This window comes from Pecten maximus, chromosome 13, assembly GCF_902652985.1.
Source record: "Pecten maximus chromosome 13, xPecMax1.1, whole genome shotgun sequence".
NCBI classification, from domain to species: domain Eukaryota; kingdom Metazoa; phylum Mollusca; class Bivalvia; order Pectinida; family Pectinidae; genus Pecten; species Pecten maximus.
In genome coordinates this window covers 36,504,024-36,518,055 of record NC_047027.1, presented here as the reverse complement: position 1 = coordinate 36,518,055, position 14,032 = coordinate 36,504,024, and the positions used below count along the sequence as shown (strand labels likewise).

General features: G+C 33.7%; 1 protein-coding gene across 1 annotated transcript; it reads left to right on the top strand.

Annotated features, from left to right (window-relative positions):
* The first annotated feature begins 535 nt into the window (after positions 1 to 535).
* Positions 536 to 13,818, top strand: LOC117341340 (growth hormone secretagogue receptor type 1-like). The gene is made up of 2 exons (XM_033903200.1): positions 536 to 580; positions 12,060 to 13,818. The coding sequence occupies exon 2, from the start codon at positions 12,065 to 12,067 to the stop codon at positions 13,328 to 13,330; it is 1,266 nt and encodes a 421-aa protein (XP_033759091.1). The 5' UTR covers positions 536 to 580; positions 12,060 to 12,064; the 3' UTR covers positions 13,331 to 13,818.
* The last annotated feature ends 214 nt before the right edge of the window (positions 13,819 to 14,032 follow it).

The following is a 14,032-nucleotide window of genomic DNA, read 5'->3' as shown; positions in this document are numbered from 1 at the left end:
AACTGGTTTGAAAACAAAAGTACTTCGGTCTCGCAGAACAGACAGTCTCTGCTTTAAAAATATACGGAGATGAAAGTATGTCTTTTTACCAGCAAAACCCACGTGGTTAATGTTTTAATGGTTAGTTGAGAATGTAACTTCAAAATGCGACAAAAATGCGCAAAAATAACGAATTTTCTAATGTTTTACAATAGTGTTCGAAAGGCTTTCCGAGGATATCGAACGGAACCTTAATTTCAGCGTAAAAAAAATATCGAGGACATTCGAACGAAAGCTGAATACCTTTCTGTGTATAACAAATATTGAGGATATTGGATTTCAACTCTGGGTGTTAATTACCAGATAATACAAGTGCTGATGATACGGTCTTTATTAGTGTCGTATCCTAATTAACGACGTCAACGTTCCTGTCAACAATATCTGTCATCAGGCAGTCGCGTAGGTGTGTAAGGTATATGCTGCACTGTGATTAGCTGAGTTTTTTTTTCTGTGAAAGCAGAAAGAAAACGTCACACTTGATCACAATAAAAGTGTGCGTCCAGATGCTCACCTGCTCCGAGACAATCCGACACCACATAAGGTAAGATCTCAATTTTGTTCTCTGGTGTTGTTATACATAAAACAGTGACATTAAATGATGTGTCATTTCGTTTCGTATATTTGGATTTATATCTAAATCATATTTTTATATAATGCATGCTACGTCGCAAACTGTTCATGATTGTTGTTTAAATTAAGTACATGTATTTTTGATAAATAACATAGTAAACCAATAGTATTATACAATTATAAGTCAATGACAGTCATGCACCGACCTACAGATGTACAAACATAAATAACATATAAATGAATAAATAAATAATAAATAAACAGATAAATAAATATAAATAAATGATAAATAAATAAATAAATAAATAAAAATAAATAAATAAATAATAAATAAATAAATAATAAATAAATAAGTAAATAAATAAATAATGATGGATTTTACCAAAGGTGCACAGGTTGTTATTAAAGTCGCAAATTTTAAATGAAAATAGTATTTACAATTAGAATTATGCAATTTTTTTCTATATTGTACCCATTGTAGCCGAGAACTGGTACATATATAAAACAGATATTGCGTATTTTTTCCATTTTTTTTCTCCCATGTATCTTCATCAATGTTGAAATGTTGATTCCATCTATATTCGGCAGTAAATTTAACTTAATTTTCAATTAATCATTCACATAATTCCTGGGCTTCCTTTTTACTAGAATTAATCTAATCTAATAATTATAAGAATATTTGATGATTAACATGTTTTCTGAATCAAAATCGTGTCCGTTCTTCCCTGTACACTTGCGTATAGCATTTTCCTATCAGACTATGGTTAACATAAATATGGATATTTTCACAAAATTCTGCAAATTTGTCTCTTAAATAATCCTATTTAATAATGTTATTGATAAAACATACCCTCTGTAAGTACCATGTATTATTTTCTATATTTTTCGATGAATTTTTATTTGCTGTTAATCCCAATTAGATTTTTTGACTAATATATGTTATGGATACATGGCTCACAATCATACAGAGAATATTCAATGGTTTGCAGCTAAATTTAAAATATACACAATCGTGAAAATATATGAAAATATGTCTTACTCGTGAAAGAGTAATTGATTTAAACGTATTTTATTTGTCAAAACACAAATGGGATTAGACACAAGTATAAAACTCATAACCGTCTTTTCCCGTATAACAGAAATGATGAAATGAATATACATGACCGAAAGTAATAAGGACTTATGATGATGATATGAACATATTTGATATTAAACGACAAACCATTAAATTCTCTTTTAATTATATTTCGAAAAGGCCTTAAAATACTTTTATCTAATTTTTTCTTTACCTGCCTGCTAGCTAGACCAATCCGTCGAAATGACAACCGATTGAGTAATCAAGCTCATCGAAATAAGTGCGCATTTCAACATATTAATACACTACTGAATATAGTTCCACACTTTAAATGTTATTAAGAATGATAAAAGACACTTATAAGCTCCATTTCGTGTTTATTGATTCCTTAAACAATATTTTCGCAATTATGTAAACAGGGTAGCTGGATATAGATATTTAATGATAGTAAAACGTAGTTCGTTTGGTATTATTGCGCACAAACCGAAGCGACTGATGAAGGGGCCGCGGTGGCCGAGTGGTTAAGGTGTCCCGACACTTTATCACTAGCCCTTCACCACTGGGTTATGGGTTCGAAACCTACGCGGGGCAGTTGCCAGGTACTGACTGTAGGCCGGTGGTTTTTCTCCGGGTACTCCGGCTTTCCTCCACCTCCAAAATCTGGCACGTCCTTAATAATGTAGGACGAAAAACAAACCAACAAAAGCGACTGATGAAGTAGCTCCGACAAAACGTTTTATTTACAGATACAGATATTTTATGAAATTCTCACCTTTCGTAATTACATAACAAATATTGCTCTACATGCATATGGAAAATCAAATAAAATTTCATCACGAAAGCCACTCTAAAAGAGTTATGAGCGACTATAGATATTTAAGAAATAAGAAAAAGTTTTCTTAAGTAACATCAACAAAAACTATACATCAATTAAAAAAAATATCAGTCTCAAGAAAGTAAAAAAAAAGCAATGGTACATTAAATTTCTTCGGCGATTTAAATATCACATAAGGCTTTGGCACAGAATTTAGCACAGAGAATGTTTGAAAGAACATAATGCAGCTTCTGAACATTGCTAAATTGATTAAAACTAGCGTCAATATTTACAATGCAAACACTTATACTTATATATTTTCACTCCAAAATCTTATGTTTTCACTGCTTATCACTGCAGTAAAAATATATGTTTTATCAGTTAATTTTCTAAAGTTAACTCGCAAAAATGAAATAAAAGCACATTATGTATATATTGTACATATGCAATTATCAGCACTGTTTCATTATAGGTTAGGGGGCCTCGGTGGCCGAGTGGTGAAGGTGTACCGACACTTTAACACTAGCCCTCCACCACTGGGTTGCGAGTTCGAAACCTACATGGGGCAGTTGCCATGTACTGACCGTAGGCCGGTGGTTTTTCTCCGGGAACTCCGGCTTTCCTCCACCTCCAAAACCTGGCACGTCCTTAAATGGCCCTGGCTGTTAATAGGACGAAAAACAAACCAACAAAAGCGACTGATGAGGTAGCTCCGACAAAACGTTTTATTTACAGATACAGATTTCTCACCTCTCGTAATTACATAAAAATATTGCTCTACATGCATATGGAAAATCAAATAAAATTTCATCACGAAAGCCACTCTAAAAGAGTTATGAGAGACTATAGATATTTAAGAAATAAGAAAAAGTTTGATTAAGTAACATCAGCACTGTTTCATTATAGCTATCTTTAAACAGGAGACGGATTTGCATAAGTACCAAGTACTCGTTTCTGATTTCTTCGTGTTTTATATAATGTATGTACAATTTCAATTTACAACAATAAAATAAAGTTTAAACTAAAAATTAGTTTTATACTAGACATCCAACGTCTTTCCAATTTTTTTTTTTTTTTCAATTCTTGATACTTTTTTTCAATTTCTCGTATGCTCAGTCAATTACTATAGCCTTGCATTTGAACGCTCTGGTAGCTAAATTGAATCCTAGCCGTTTGAGCAACCTGACGAGGCGCATTATTTAAGCATTGAACTGTCTTTATTAGGATTTATTAGATTTATTAGGAAACATTATGGACGCAGGCTGAAAGCCTCTATATCCATATCCAGTAAATTACAAAGAAATAATAATTAAATAATATCAGTCCGGTGCAATGTACATGTAACATTTGTAGATTATTGTTCTTTATATATAAACCGGTTATTTTTCCAATAATTGTCCAACACGATTTCAAACTGATAAACATTTCTGCATTTATGACATGTTGGGGAAGACTGTTCCAGAGATCAACAATTCGATAGCTAAAGAAGTGTTTCCTTGCATCCCGTCGACATCGTTTTTTGAAAATTTTCTGGGAGTGACCTCTAGTTCTGTTGTTATTATCCATTTGGAAAAAGTTTTTCGTTACTCGACTATCATATATATTGTTCATTATTTTAAAAACATTGATGACATCTCCTCTAGTTCTCCGATGTGAAAGTGTTGGAAGATTTAATCTTTCCAAACGTTCCGAATACGATAGCGTTTTAAGTCCTGGGATGAGTTTAGTTGCCCTCCTCTGCACATTTTCAATCAGATCAATATCGTTAATTCTGAAAGGGTTCCAGACGCTCGCAGCATATTCAAGATGGGGCCTTACTAGTGCTTTAAATAGTAATGTAAACATTGATTCATCTAAATACACAAATGATCTCCGTATCAATCCAACTATGCTATTTGCTTTGTTGACACTTAATTGTATGTGTTTTTTAAAGTTCAGATCTTCGTCGATCATGACACCAATATCCTTCTCACACGTAATGTTTTCTAGTTGAAATTTTTCTTCACCCGGTCCTGACATGTAGTATTGTCTTTTCTCAGAAGATTTAATTGAGAGAACTTTACACTTCTTTGGGTGAAATTTCAGTAGCCATGTATTTGACCAAATTTGAAGTTTGTCCAGATCATTTTGAAGTATTTGAACATCATCATTGCTGTTTATCTGCCTGTATAGTTTAGTGTCATCTGCAAATAATGGCGACTGGGAAGCTGTTATTTCAGGAAGATCATTTATATATATTACAAACAGTATTGGATCTAGTACACTTCCTTGGGGAATACCGCTGATTACTGGGTAAGTTTTCGATGATTTGCCTTTGACAATTACACGTTGGCAACGATTACTAAGGAAGTCCTCAATCCATTTAACAATCTTTTTACTAATTCCGTATCCTGTTAATTTCTTTAATAAACGTTGATGTGGTACTTTGTCAAAGGCCTTCATGAAATCCATATATATAACATCGAGTTGACCGCCTTTGTCTATTATATCTGTCCATTCCTCGAGTACTGTAAGTAGCTGGAGTTGGGTTGATCTGCCTGATATAAAGCCGAACTGTTTAGAGCTTAATAAATCATTTTTGTCCATATGTTTAACAATACTATCCCTTACTAGCTTTTCGAGTGTCTTCACAATTATACTAGTTAAACTCACTGGTCTATAGTTTCCAGGATCAGACTTTGCTCCCTTTTTAAAGATTGCCGTAATATTCGCTTCTTTCCATGCTTGCGGTAGCTTTCCATCTGATAGAGATTTGTTGAATAGATCGGCCACGGGTTCGCTTATATTTTTTCGTAATTCCTTCAACACTCTTGGATTCATATTGTCTGGGCCTTGAGACTTATTTTCATTTAAATTTGAAAGTAGTTTTTCTACGAGTTGAGAATTAACGATAATGTCCTCAAAAGGGAAGGTTATATTTCTAGGCTTAAATTCTGGTAGATCTCCTTGTGGTTCTTGTGTAAACACGCTGCTGAAGAATTTTGCTAAAACTTCTGCTTTGTCGCCATCCGTAACTGCCATTTGATTGTTATCCCCATTAAGACCTTTTAAATCTGATATTCCTGATTTTACTTTTCTTTTCGAGTTGACATACTTCCAAAACCGTTTCGGGTGGCATTTTATATCCTCTGCTATCCTTTTTTCCATTTCTCTTCTTGCTTTCCGTATTTCCCATTTTAACTTATTTCGAGCTTTACAATAGTCTCTGTGTTTATCTTCATCTTTCGTTTCCATATATCGTTGCCATGTTCGATGCTTCTTGTTGATTAATTTCCTTATATTTTCACTCAAGGGTAGTTCTCCTTTTCTAGATGTTTCAGATTTTTTCAGTTTCGCTTTAGGTATGTATTTATTGGTACTAGTCTCAATAATTGAGGTGAAGGTTTGATACATTTCCTCTACATTTCCTTGAAGGATTCCATGCCATTCTCTTGGAATATCATCTTTCATCTTTTCGTATTCACCCTTTTCATATTTTAAACGCAGAGTTTCGTTCAATGTGGGAGATTGTTCACAGTAGAAATTTAAATTTAAAACAAGATGGTCACTGCTGCCTATCGGACTGTTGTAGTGTATGTCTCTGATCATTTCCTCTTCATTTGTTATTAAAAGATCTAAAATACTAGGTTCATTCCCTTCCCTACTCCTTGTGAAATTTGTGGTGTGTTGATATAGAAAGTTATCCCTTAAACACTCGATGAAATTATCATTTCTTTATCGTTGGTTGATGACCAGGAATTCCAATCTATTTTCGGTAGATGATGAGTAAGTGAGTAAGTGACTATAACATTTTGTGGACGATACCTTGTTTAAAAAATTACGAAGTTCTTCAATATTATTTTCTGTTGAGTTCGGGCTCTTATATATACATATAGCCAGGAGACAGCCGTTACCCGACAACTTTATTTTTACCCATATACTTTCTTTGAATGCCGTTCCCATGTTAACTTCTACTCCACAGTGATCTGTTTTTATGTACAAACCGACACCTCTGTGTCTACTTGGTGAATTTTCGTTAAGGAAAAGGTCGTAACCTGCTATATCAAGTTCAGCTTTGCTTGGTAGATACCTATAATTTTTGGGATATACTTCGGTGATTCCAATGATATCAGTGATACTTTGTTCAGAGATCCTCGATTTTAACTCATCTAATTTGTTTGGGAGACTGTCTATATTAGTGTATGTACAATTAAGATGATTTCTGATGTTGCCGGGATTTCGCTTTAATCTCTGTTCTGCTTTCGAAACCTCCTTATTTTTCTGTCCCAAGGGGGACCTCGTACTCGGAAGACGTATTCCCCCGAATCTTGGCTGGTCTTTGTATGGTATTTATAATCTATTTGAATGCCAGAGCTTGCAAGCAAACAACATAATGTGCGTGAGCACACATAGATAATAAAAACCATACAAAAACAGTTCAACGCTTATATTTACATTCCTTTTACTTTTTTTTAAATTTTTTTTTAAATGCTATAATTCATATTTACAATTCATAATTCCCGCCTTACCGACAGTCAGCAGATTTTTTGCCAGTCGTTGGAACAGCCGGAACATGGTCGCGTGCTTTTTGGCAAACAAAATAGTACATGGAAAATTTAAAAAGAAAGTCAATTTTATTAATCATTTTATTATCAACGTAATGCGCAAATGGCATATTTTTTACAACAAATAATGTAGACAAAATAATTAGTCGTTAAACTTAATTATACTTGATATTGTAGTTCCGGTTTGTGTTGTATTAATACGTTGAAAAGTTTAGCGCGTGATGGATGGCATTTAAACGTACATCAATGCCAGACAAATGTAAATATAATGTTATCTTCCCTCAGATACGGGTTATATGCGATATGAATACAAACTAGGAAAATACTATATTAACAAATAACGTTAGTTACTTATGTTTGGTTTTCTTTAATCGGCTTTGCTATCGTTTGTGTATTTCTCACATTGCTGTCCAGAACCTTCAGATATAGGTAGCAGTGTACAGTAAAAATGCCAAATTCTGAAAAATATGGCACATGCTTTAGATATGTAAACATTGCCAGTTAACCTTACATATAACCTCTAATAAAGTATATATATTTGAAATCTGTACAACATTTGCAATTTTAATAGAGCTCTGAAGGATAAGTAAACTGATATTTTCTGTGATTTTTAGAGCTGTGAATACCATGGTAACAGCTTAAAAAATTCTCAAAAATTGCAAAATATTATGATATTTGACCCAAAATGGCACAATTCTCTACACAATTTTTTTTTCTGAAACCTATTTAAAATCAAATATCTCTATCCCAAAGACAGAATTAATCTTGTTTGGACATATGTTGTAAATTAAGTTTTTCCGCTATCTTACCATTTCTGTGGGCTTCCATTTTGCGCTGTAGGCAAAACTAAATTTCCTGTGTAAACACACGTTCGGAAAATCCGGATATTTAAAATCCGGAACCAATTTATTGATTTTTGTTTTAATAAATGTGAAGCCTGTATGTACTACTTCATACTGGATATACCAATTATAGTGTACATTTATTTTTTCATTTTTTATACATATCATAATACAGGAGTTATTTGCTTAACAAAAAAATTGCCCATGGCCAGGCTGTCTTACTGTGGTGTGCTACCTTAGTTCATTCACACTTAACTATATACGGAGGAATCAATAACGCGCCAAGAAACTCTCCATCGCACGTGCCGAACAATATACATTTTGTTCTAGTTTTCTCTAGGTAGTAATTTTATTGCAAACAGGCCGGGCTGTTATTCATTGGGTACCTGTAAAGTGCGAAACAAAAGCAAAACGAAACGAAACGAAACGAAATCAAACGAAACGAAATATGAAAACATTGGAAAAATTTAAACAAAATAAATAAATAAAAAGTTTTGCTTTCTTTTCGCACTTTACAGGTACCATTATTCATTTCCAAAACACCGACTGTTATTAATTTTGAATTGTCCATTCTCTACACAATTTAGTTTCTTTGTTCTACACTGCTATTATGCAGTGCCCGCCAAGTGAACAGTGTATGAATTGTTATACATGTTTGTACTGATGAGCTGTAAAGTTCAAGGTCAATAAACAAATTGAATATTAAAACCATGACATAACCACTAATTGATGCTAGGGTAATTATAACCACCAGTGTTTTAATCAGTTTTGATCTAGAATTACGATTCGTTAGTATTATTAATTCGACTTTGTGGAATCACAATAAGTCTTACGTAATATAGTTTAAACAACATTTTATTCATTAATCAAAATAATCAATACATATACAAATATTTTTTATGGGATGGGAAAACAAGCTTAGAGCTTATATTAATTCCTTTCCCATGTACATACAAAGGCAAATATAAACCTCGAACTGGAACACCTTACATCAATATGAAATGAAATAATGATATTTATTGGTTACAATTAAAACCAATATACATATATACGTACATGTGGTGACTAGAATTAATAGTAGAAATAAACAACAGTGTCACCTGTAAATAAAGTTGCCTAATATAGCTACGTATAAATGTATGTCATTATACATTCGATAGATGACGCAATGGGTTAAAAAATATCAGCTAAAACGTTTACTTAACTTAATATAATTTTGTACTGTCAAGAATATTTGATCATTTTCCTGTATTGAATAAGTATCATTTCCCCATAGCAAAGTTTTTTCAGTTAATATTATATCAAACTGAAATAAGGTATTTTGTCTGATAATGTTGTACTTGTCACACGATAGTAAAAAATGGTAAGTACTTTCTACTAACCCACAAGAACATAATGGACTTTCCTCTAAATTTCTTATGCATAAATGTTGTTTAAGATTACTACATTTGAGCCTTAATCTTGTATGTAAGATTTGAAGATTTCTATTTCCAATGTTAAAATAACTGGGGATTATTAGTTTGTCCTTTTGTAAAAAGCCTTTGATTATACTGACAGACGGATTTTCCCGAATATCAACTGGTAACGAATTCCATAACTGTATTGAGGCATTAAGAATGAGGTTTTGTAAAACTGAGTTTTGCAATTAATTGAGAGTAAATTATTTGAATTTCGTGTATTATGCCTATTACATTTTATGAAACTGTACAATTTTGTGATTTTCCCGTCTTTTAGATAATTTTTCCCAGCCCACATCTTTATACAATAGATTTACACTAGACAATTTTGTAGCACCTGTAACTATTCTTGCTGCTTCTATTTGAATGTTTTCTAAATTTTGATACAAGTAATTTGGTAAATTATCCCAGACAATATCAGAATATTCCAAAATAGGTCTAATAAAAGCAAAATATATTGTTTGGAGAGAATTCCTATCAAGGGTGTTTTTTAAATTTCTTAATACTGCTAGTCTTGGTGATACTTTTTTCAATATATAATCAACATGTTTATGCCATGTACCATCGTCAGATATAAATACCCCTAAGTATGTCATTCATAATATCATTTATGTATACGAGAAAGAAAAGAGGTCCTAATATTGAACCTTGAGGTACACCTGCTTTGATATTTTGAGTTTCCGAAGAAATACCATTTATTACAACCCTTTCACTTCTGCCTGATAAATAATTTTCACACCAAGCTAGTCTAAAGTCCTCCCAATATCATTTGTAATGTCTAGCAATTGATTTGTTGCAGAATCCCCAGGTGTGAAGCCTGATTGACAATTTGTAAAAAAAAAAATGGGTATCTCTAAAAAAATTGTAAACGTGTTTGAAAATACACCTTTCCATTAATTTGCCAACAATACTTATCAAGGATATGGGTCTATAATTTGAAACAGTAGTTTTATCACCTTTCTTAAAAACTGGTGTAACATTCGCTATTTTCCATAAAGAGGGATATATACTACAATCGATGGACTTGTTAAAGAGGCTTGCCCGCAGAGAGATCAGAAAAAATGGCTAATAGAAAAAGATTTTTTACACATGACAGATTGTTGGAATTGTTGAGCTTTTCATTTTATTTTCCTTATAAAACGCTGAAAAGTGATATTAAAACCTTGTTTTAAATATTATTTATTTAATCGCAACCCGCAATAAGTCTAATTTGATTGACACATCAAAGAAACAAGCACGTGCACAGTGCCGCACAGTGATAACTTCAAAGGCAGCGGCGATTTACAAAGAAGATTTGCCGTTATATTCCATACATTTCCCTCTCAGGTTGAGTTTTAAAACGTCTTTTAAAAACATATTCTGTAATTGTTTTCAAGAAATAAAGTCGGAAAGCCTCTAATTTTGTCACATAGAAACGTGTACTGAAGTTTATTTAGTGATCGGAGATGTGCCGTTTACCGGTCCGTCTGCGGGTAAGCCTCTTTAAATAATTTGGCCAGAATTGAAATAACAGACTGTGTCTTTGCTGCCTTGATTATTCTTGGACTCATTTTATCTGGACCAGAAGCTTTGGAAATATCTAACATATTGATTGCATCTTCAACATCTTGTTCAGTAATATTAATATTTTCAAGTTTTTTTATCAGGGGTATTTACATTACAGAGTAGTGTTATATTAGAGTCATCAATAGTAGATTGACTAATAAAGTAGGTATTAAAAATATCTGCTTTTTGTTTATTATCTCCATAGTATATATTATTATGTATCAGCTTTGGTATATGAGATGTTTTGGCTGAAAAATTTGTAAAAGTGTTAATCAATTTCCACCAGTCTCGTGTCGATGTAGACATACATTTCATATAACGGTTAATTTTAAAATATGTTCATTTTTTGCTCTCCTAATAGCATCAATACATTTATTTCTTGTCTGTTTAAATTGTAGCCAATGATATGGATTTTGTGCACTTTTAGCTTTCCGATAGTAATCGTTTCCGAACCCTTATTAATTTTCTAACTTCATTATGCACCCATAGTGGTTCATTTTGCCTTATTGTTACAGTTTTATTAGGAATACATCCTTTTGCAATATTCAAAATTGTGGAATTAAAAAAACCCAGCGAATTCATCAATTGTTAAATTTTCAAGTGGACTTATCCAGTCTATATCATTCAATCTATCACAAAACATTTTATAATCACCATTCTTATATAACCAAAAATGCCTTTCGATACTCATATTAAAAGTATTAAGACCAATATCTAAAAAAGTGTAAATAGGACAGTGTTATCTTGTCTCAGCAGGTAAAAAGGATTCGCCCACAACAACTTCCTTTATAACATTTATATCATTTGTCATAAATATATCTAAACGAGAGGAAGAGTGTTCTGTAAAATGAGTAGGTTCGTCAACAAATTGAATGAAATTATATCGATACATTATGTCACTGATATGATGCAAATTAGTAGCTAACTGATTTTCATTAAAATCACCTGTAATTAAAATATTGTCAGATTTATAATTAGCTACCATATCAATAGAATAGTCTATTAAATTCCAAATTTCATTTCCATGATTCCATTTACGTGATATATACTTGATAATAGTTGTTTTTGATGAGCGTGAACACTACCCATCCTAACTTTCTTGTGTACGTTTAAGATGACGTCACTGACTTGGAGGCAGTCATTCTTTAAAGTAAATTTATTTTTCATTTTCAGATACTATGGAAGCATTTGGCAACAATTCCATACTCTCGGTATTTAACGAGACAAACGAGAACCAACTCAACCAGTCCATCACAACTGTAGGGAACCTCGAAAATGATAGCCAGAACACGTCGACGGAAGTGCCTCCCGTCGGAGGGAACGATATTCTGCTGAATATCCTCGAGGTTCTACAACATGCCAACTACGTCCTGTTACCGACGATGCTGATATTTGGCCTGACAGGAAACACACTCACGATTATCATCATGACCAGCCGACGATACGCCCACCTCACCTCGCGCCTTCTCCTGATAGCGCTTGCCCTTTCCGACACACTTTTACTTTTGACACAGCCATTCAACAAAATCTTCGTTATCAAGATGACCGGGATAGACTTAAGAGCTCTCTCTGATATCGGCTGCAAGATTTACTTTTTCCTGTTTAGAACGAGCAAAATGACGTCATCATGGTTCGTGGTCTTGCTCTGCATTGAGCGATTCATTGCTGTCTGGTTCCCCTTTCGTGCTAAGGTGATTTGCACCCAGAGGAATACCTTATTGTCCATCAGTACGGTTTATGTCGTAATCGGGACATACAACGCCGTTTGGGGCCAGTGGTCATCCATCGTGAACGGACGATGTCACCCAGACGGTTACGACGCTAACGACCCCGGGGACAAGGATATGTTTGGGCGATTTCTCATCGGGGGATGCAACTTGTATTCCTTCATACCGACCGCTATCATGGTAATACTGACCCCTCTCATCATCAAGAAACTTTTGGATCATAAGAAAAAAAGGAAGGCGATTGCAAGTCAGAAGAACAAACAAGACGAAACCCGAATCACGTTCATGTTACTGGGGATTGTTACAGCCTTTATCATCCTGATCTTACCGGTTACCTTCTTGCACCTCTTTTCATTTTTGATTGGCGTAAGGGCATTCGGTCAGAATCCAAACGGCTTTCTCATCTTCAGGGACGTCACGCAGATTTTGGAACAGGTAAACTACGCCATTAACTTCGTACTCTACGTAACAACTTCGAAGCAGTTCCGGAGCGGACTGGCAGATCTGTTTTACTGCAGAGGGACCAACTATCTACAAGGATATGGGTCCAAAATGAGTTCGTACAACAGTCGAAGAAAGCTGCCCTCAAGTTACATTGCCTCGGCTGATTCTGAATCGGGCTTGAGTAACAAAGCCAGCGTCACTACTGATTGCAGCGGAGCAAATGTAAAGGACCAAAGCCTTCCGAAAGTACTACCCTGTGTGGAATATCCATGAGTTACACATGTAACACCCCACTGCGCATGACTAGCGGGCAATTTTGTCGTAACTAATGTTGTGGATCTAACGACTACATGCTTAGAAGGACTCATATTTGATGTATTTGCGTTTTTTTGTTTGTTTGTTTTTGGGGTTTTTTCACAGAGAACGATAAGTTTTTTTGGAGACACGCATATGTCATCAAAGTGATGTGAGCTGAAGATTTGTGACGTAATTCTACCGTATAGACAATGCCACATATGCTACAAATGTGAGTTTTACTCATTAAGGGAAAATGCGAGATGGCAAATGGACAAATTTAAAATGGTTCATAGTCGTTTTACTTGTACCCTTGTGGCCCAGAGGAACTTTCTTTAAAATACAAATCAAAATATAGACTTACTGTTCATTATCGTAGAATGTTTGACTGAAAGCTTATTATCTATATCATATTTATTTAAGCATTGATGTCTTTTTTTTTTAGTTTCATCGGGGCATGAAATAATTTGTTTCATACCCCTATGAAACTAAAAAACAATTGACATCAACGCTTATTATTAATTTTTGAAAATAATTTTCTTATTTAAAACATGTTTTATGTACAATTTTACTGGTTTTATATGGGATTATTTTTCTCAAATCAATACGCAACGTCAATTGCCGTATTGTGACGTCATACTTTTCGCCCCATTCTCGGAATTTTTTTTCGTAGTGGTATAA

Excerpts from the sequence above, each read along its gene's own strand:
- LOC117341340 (XM_033903200.1), top strand. The coding sequence starts at position 12,065 with ATGGAAGCATTTGGCAACAATTCCATACTCTCGGTATTTAACGAGACA.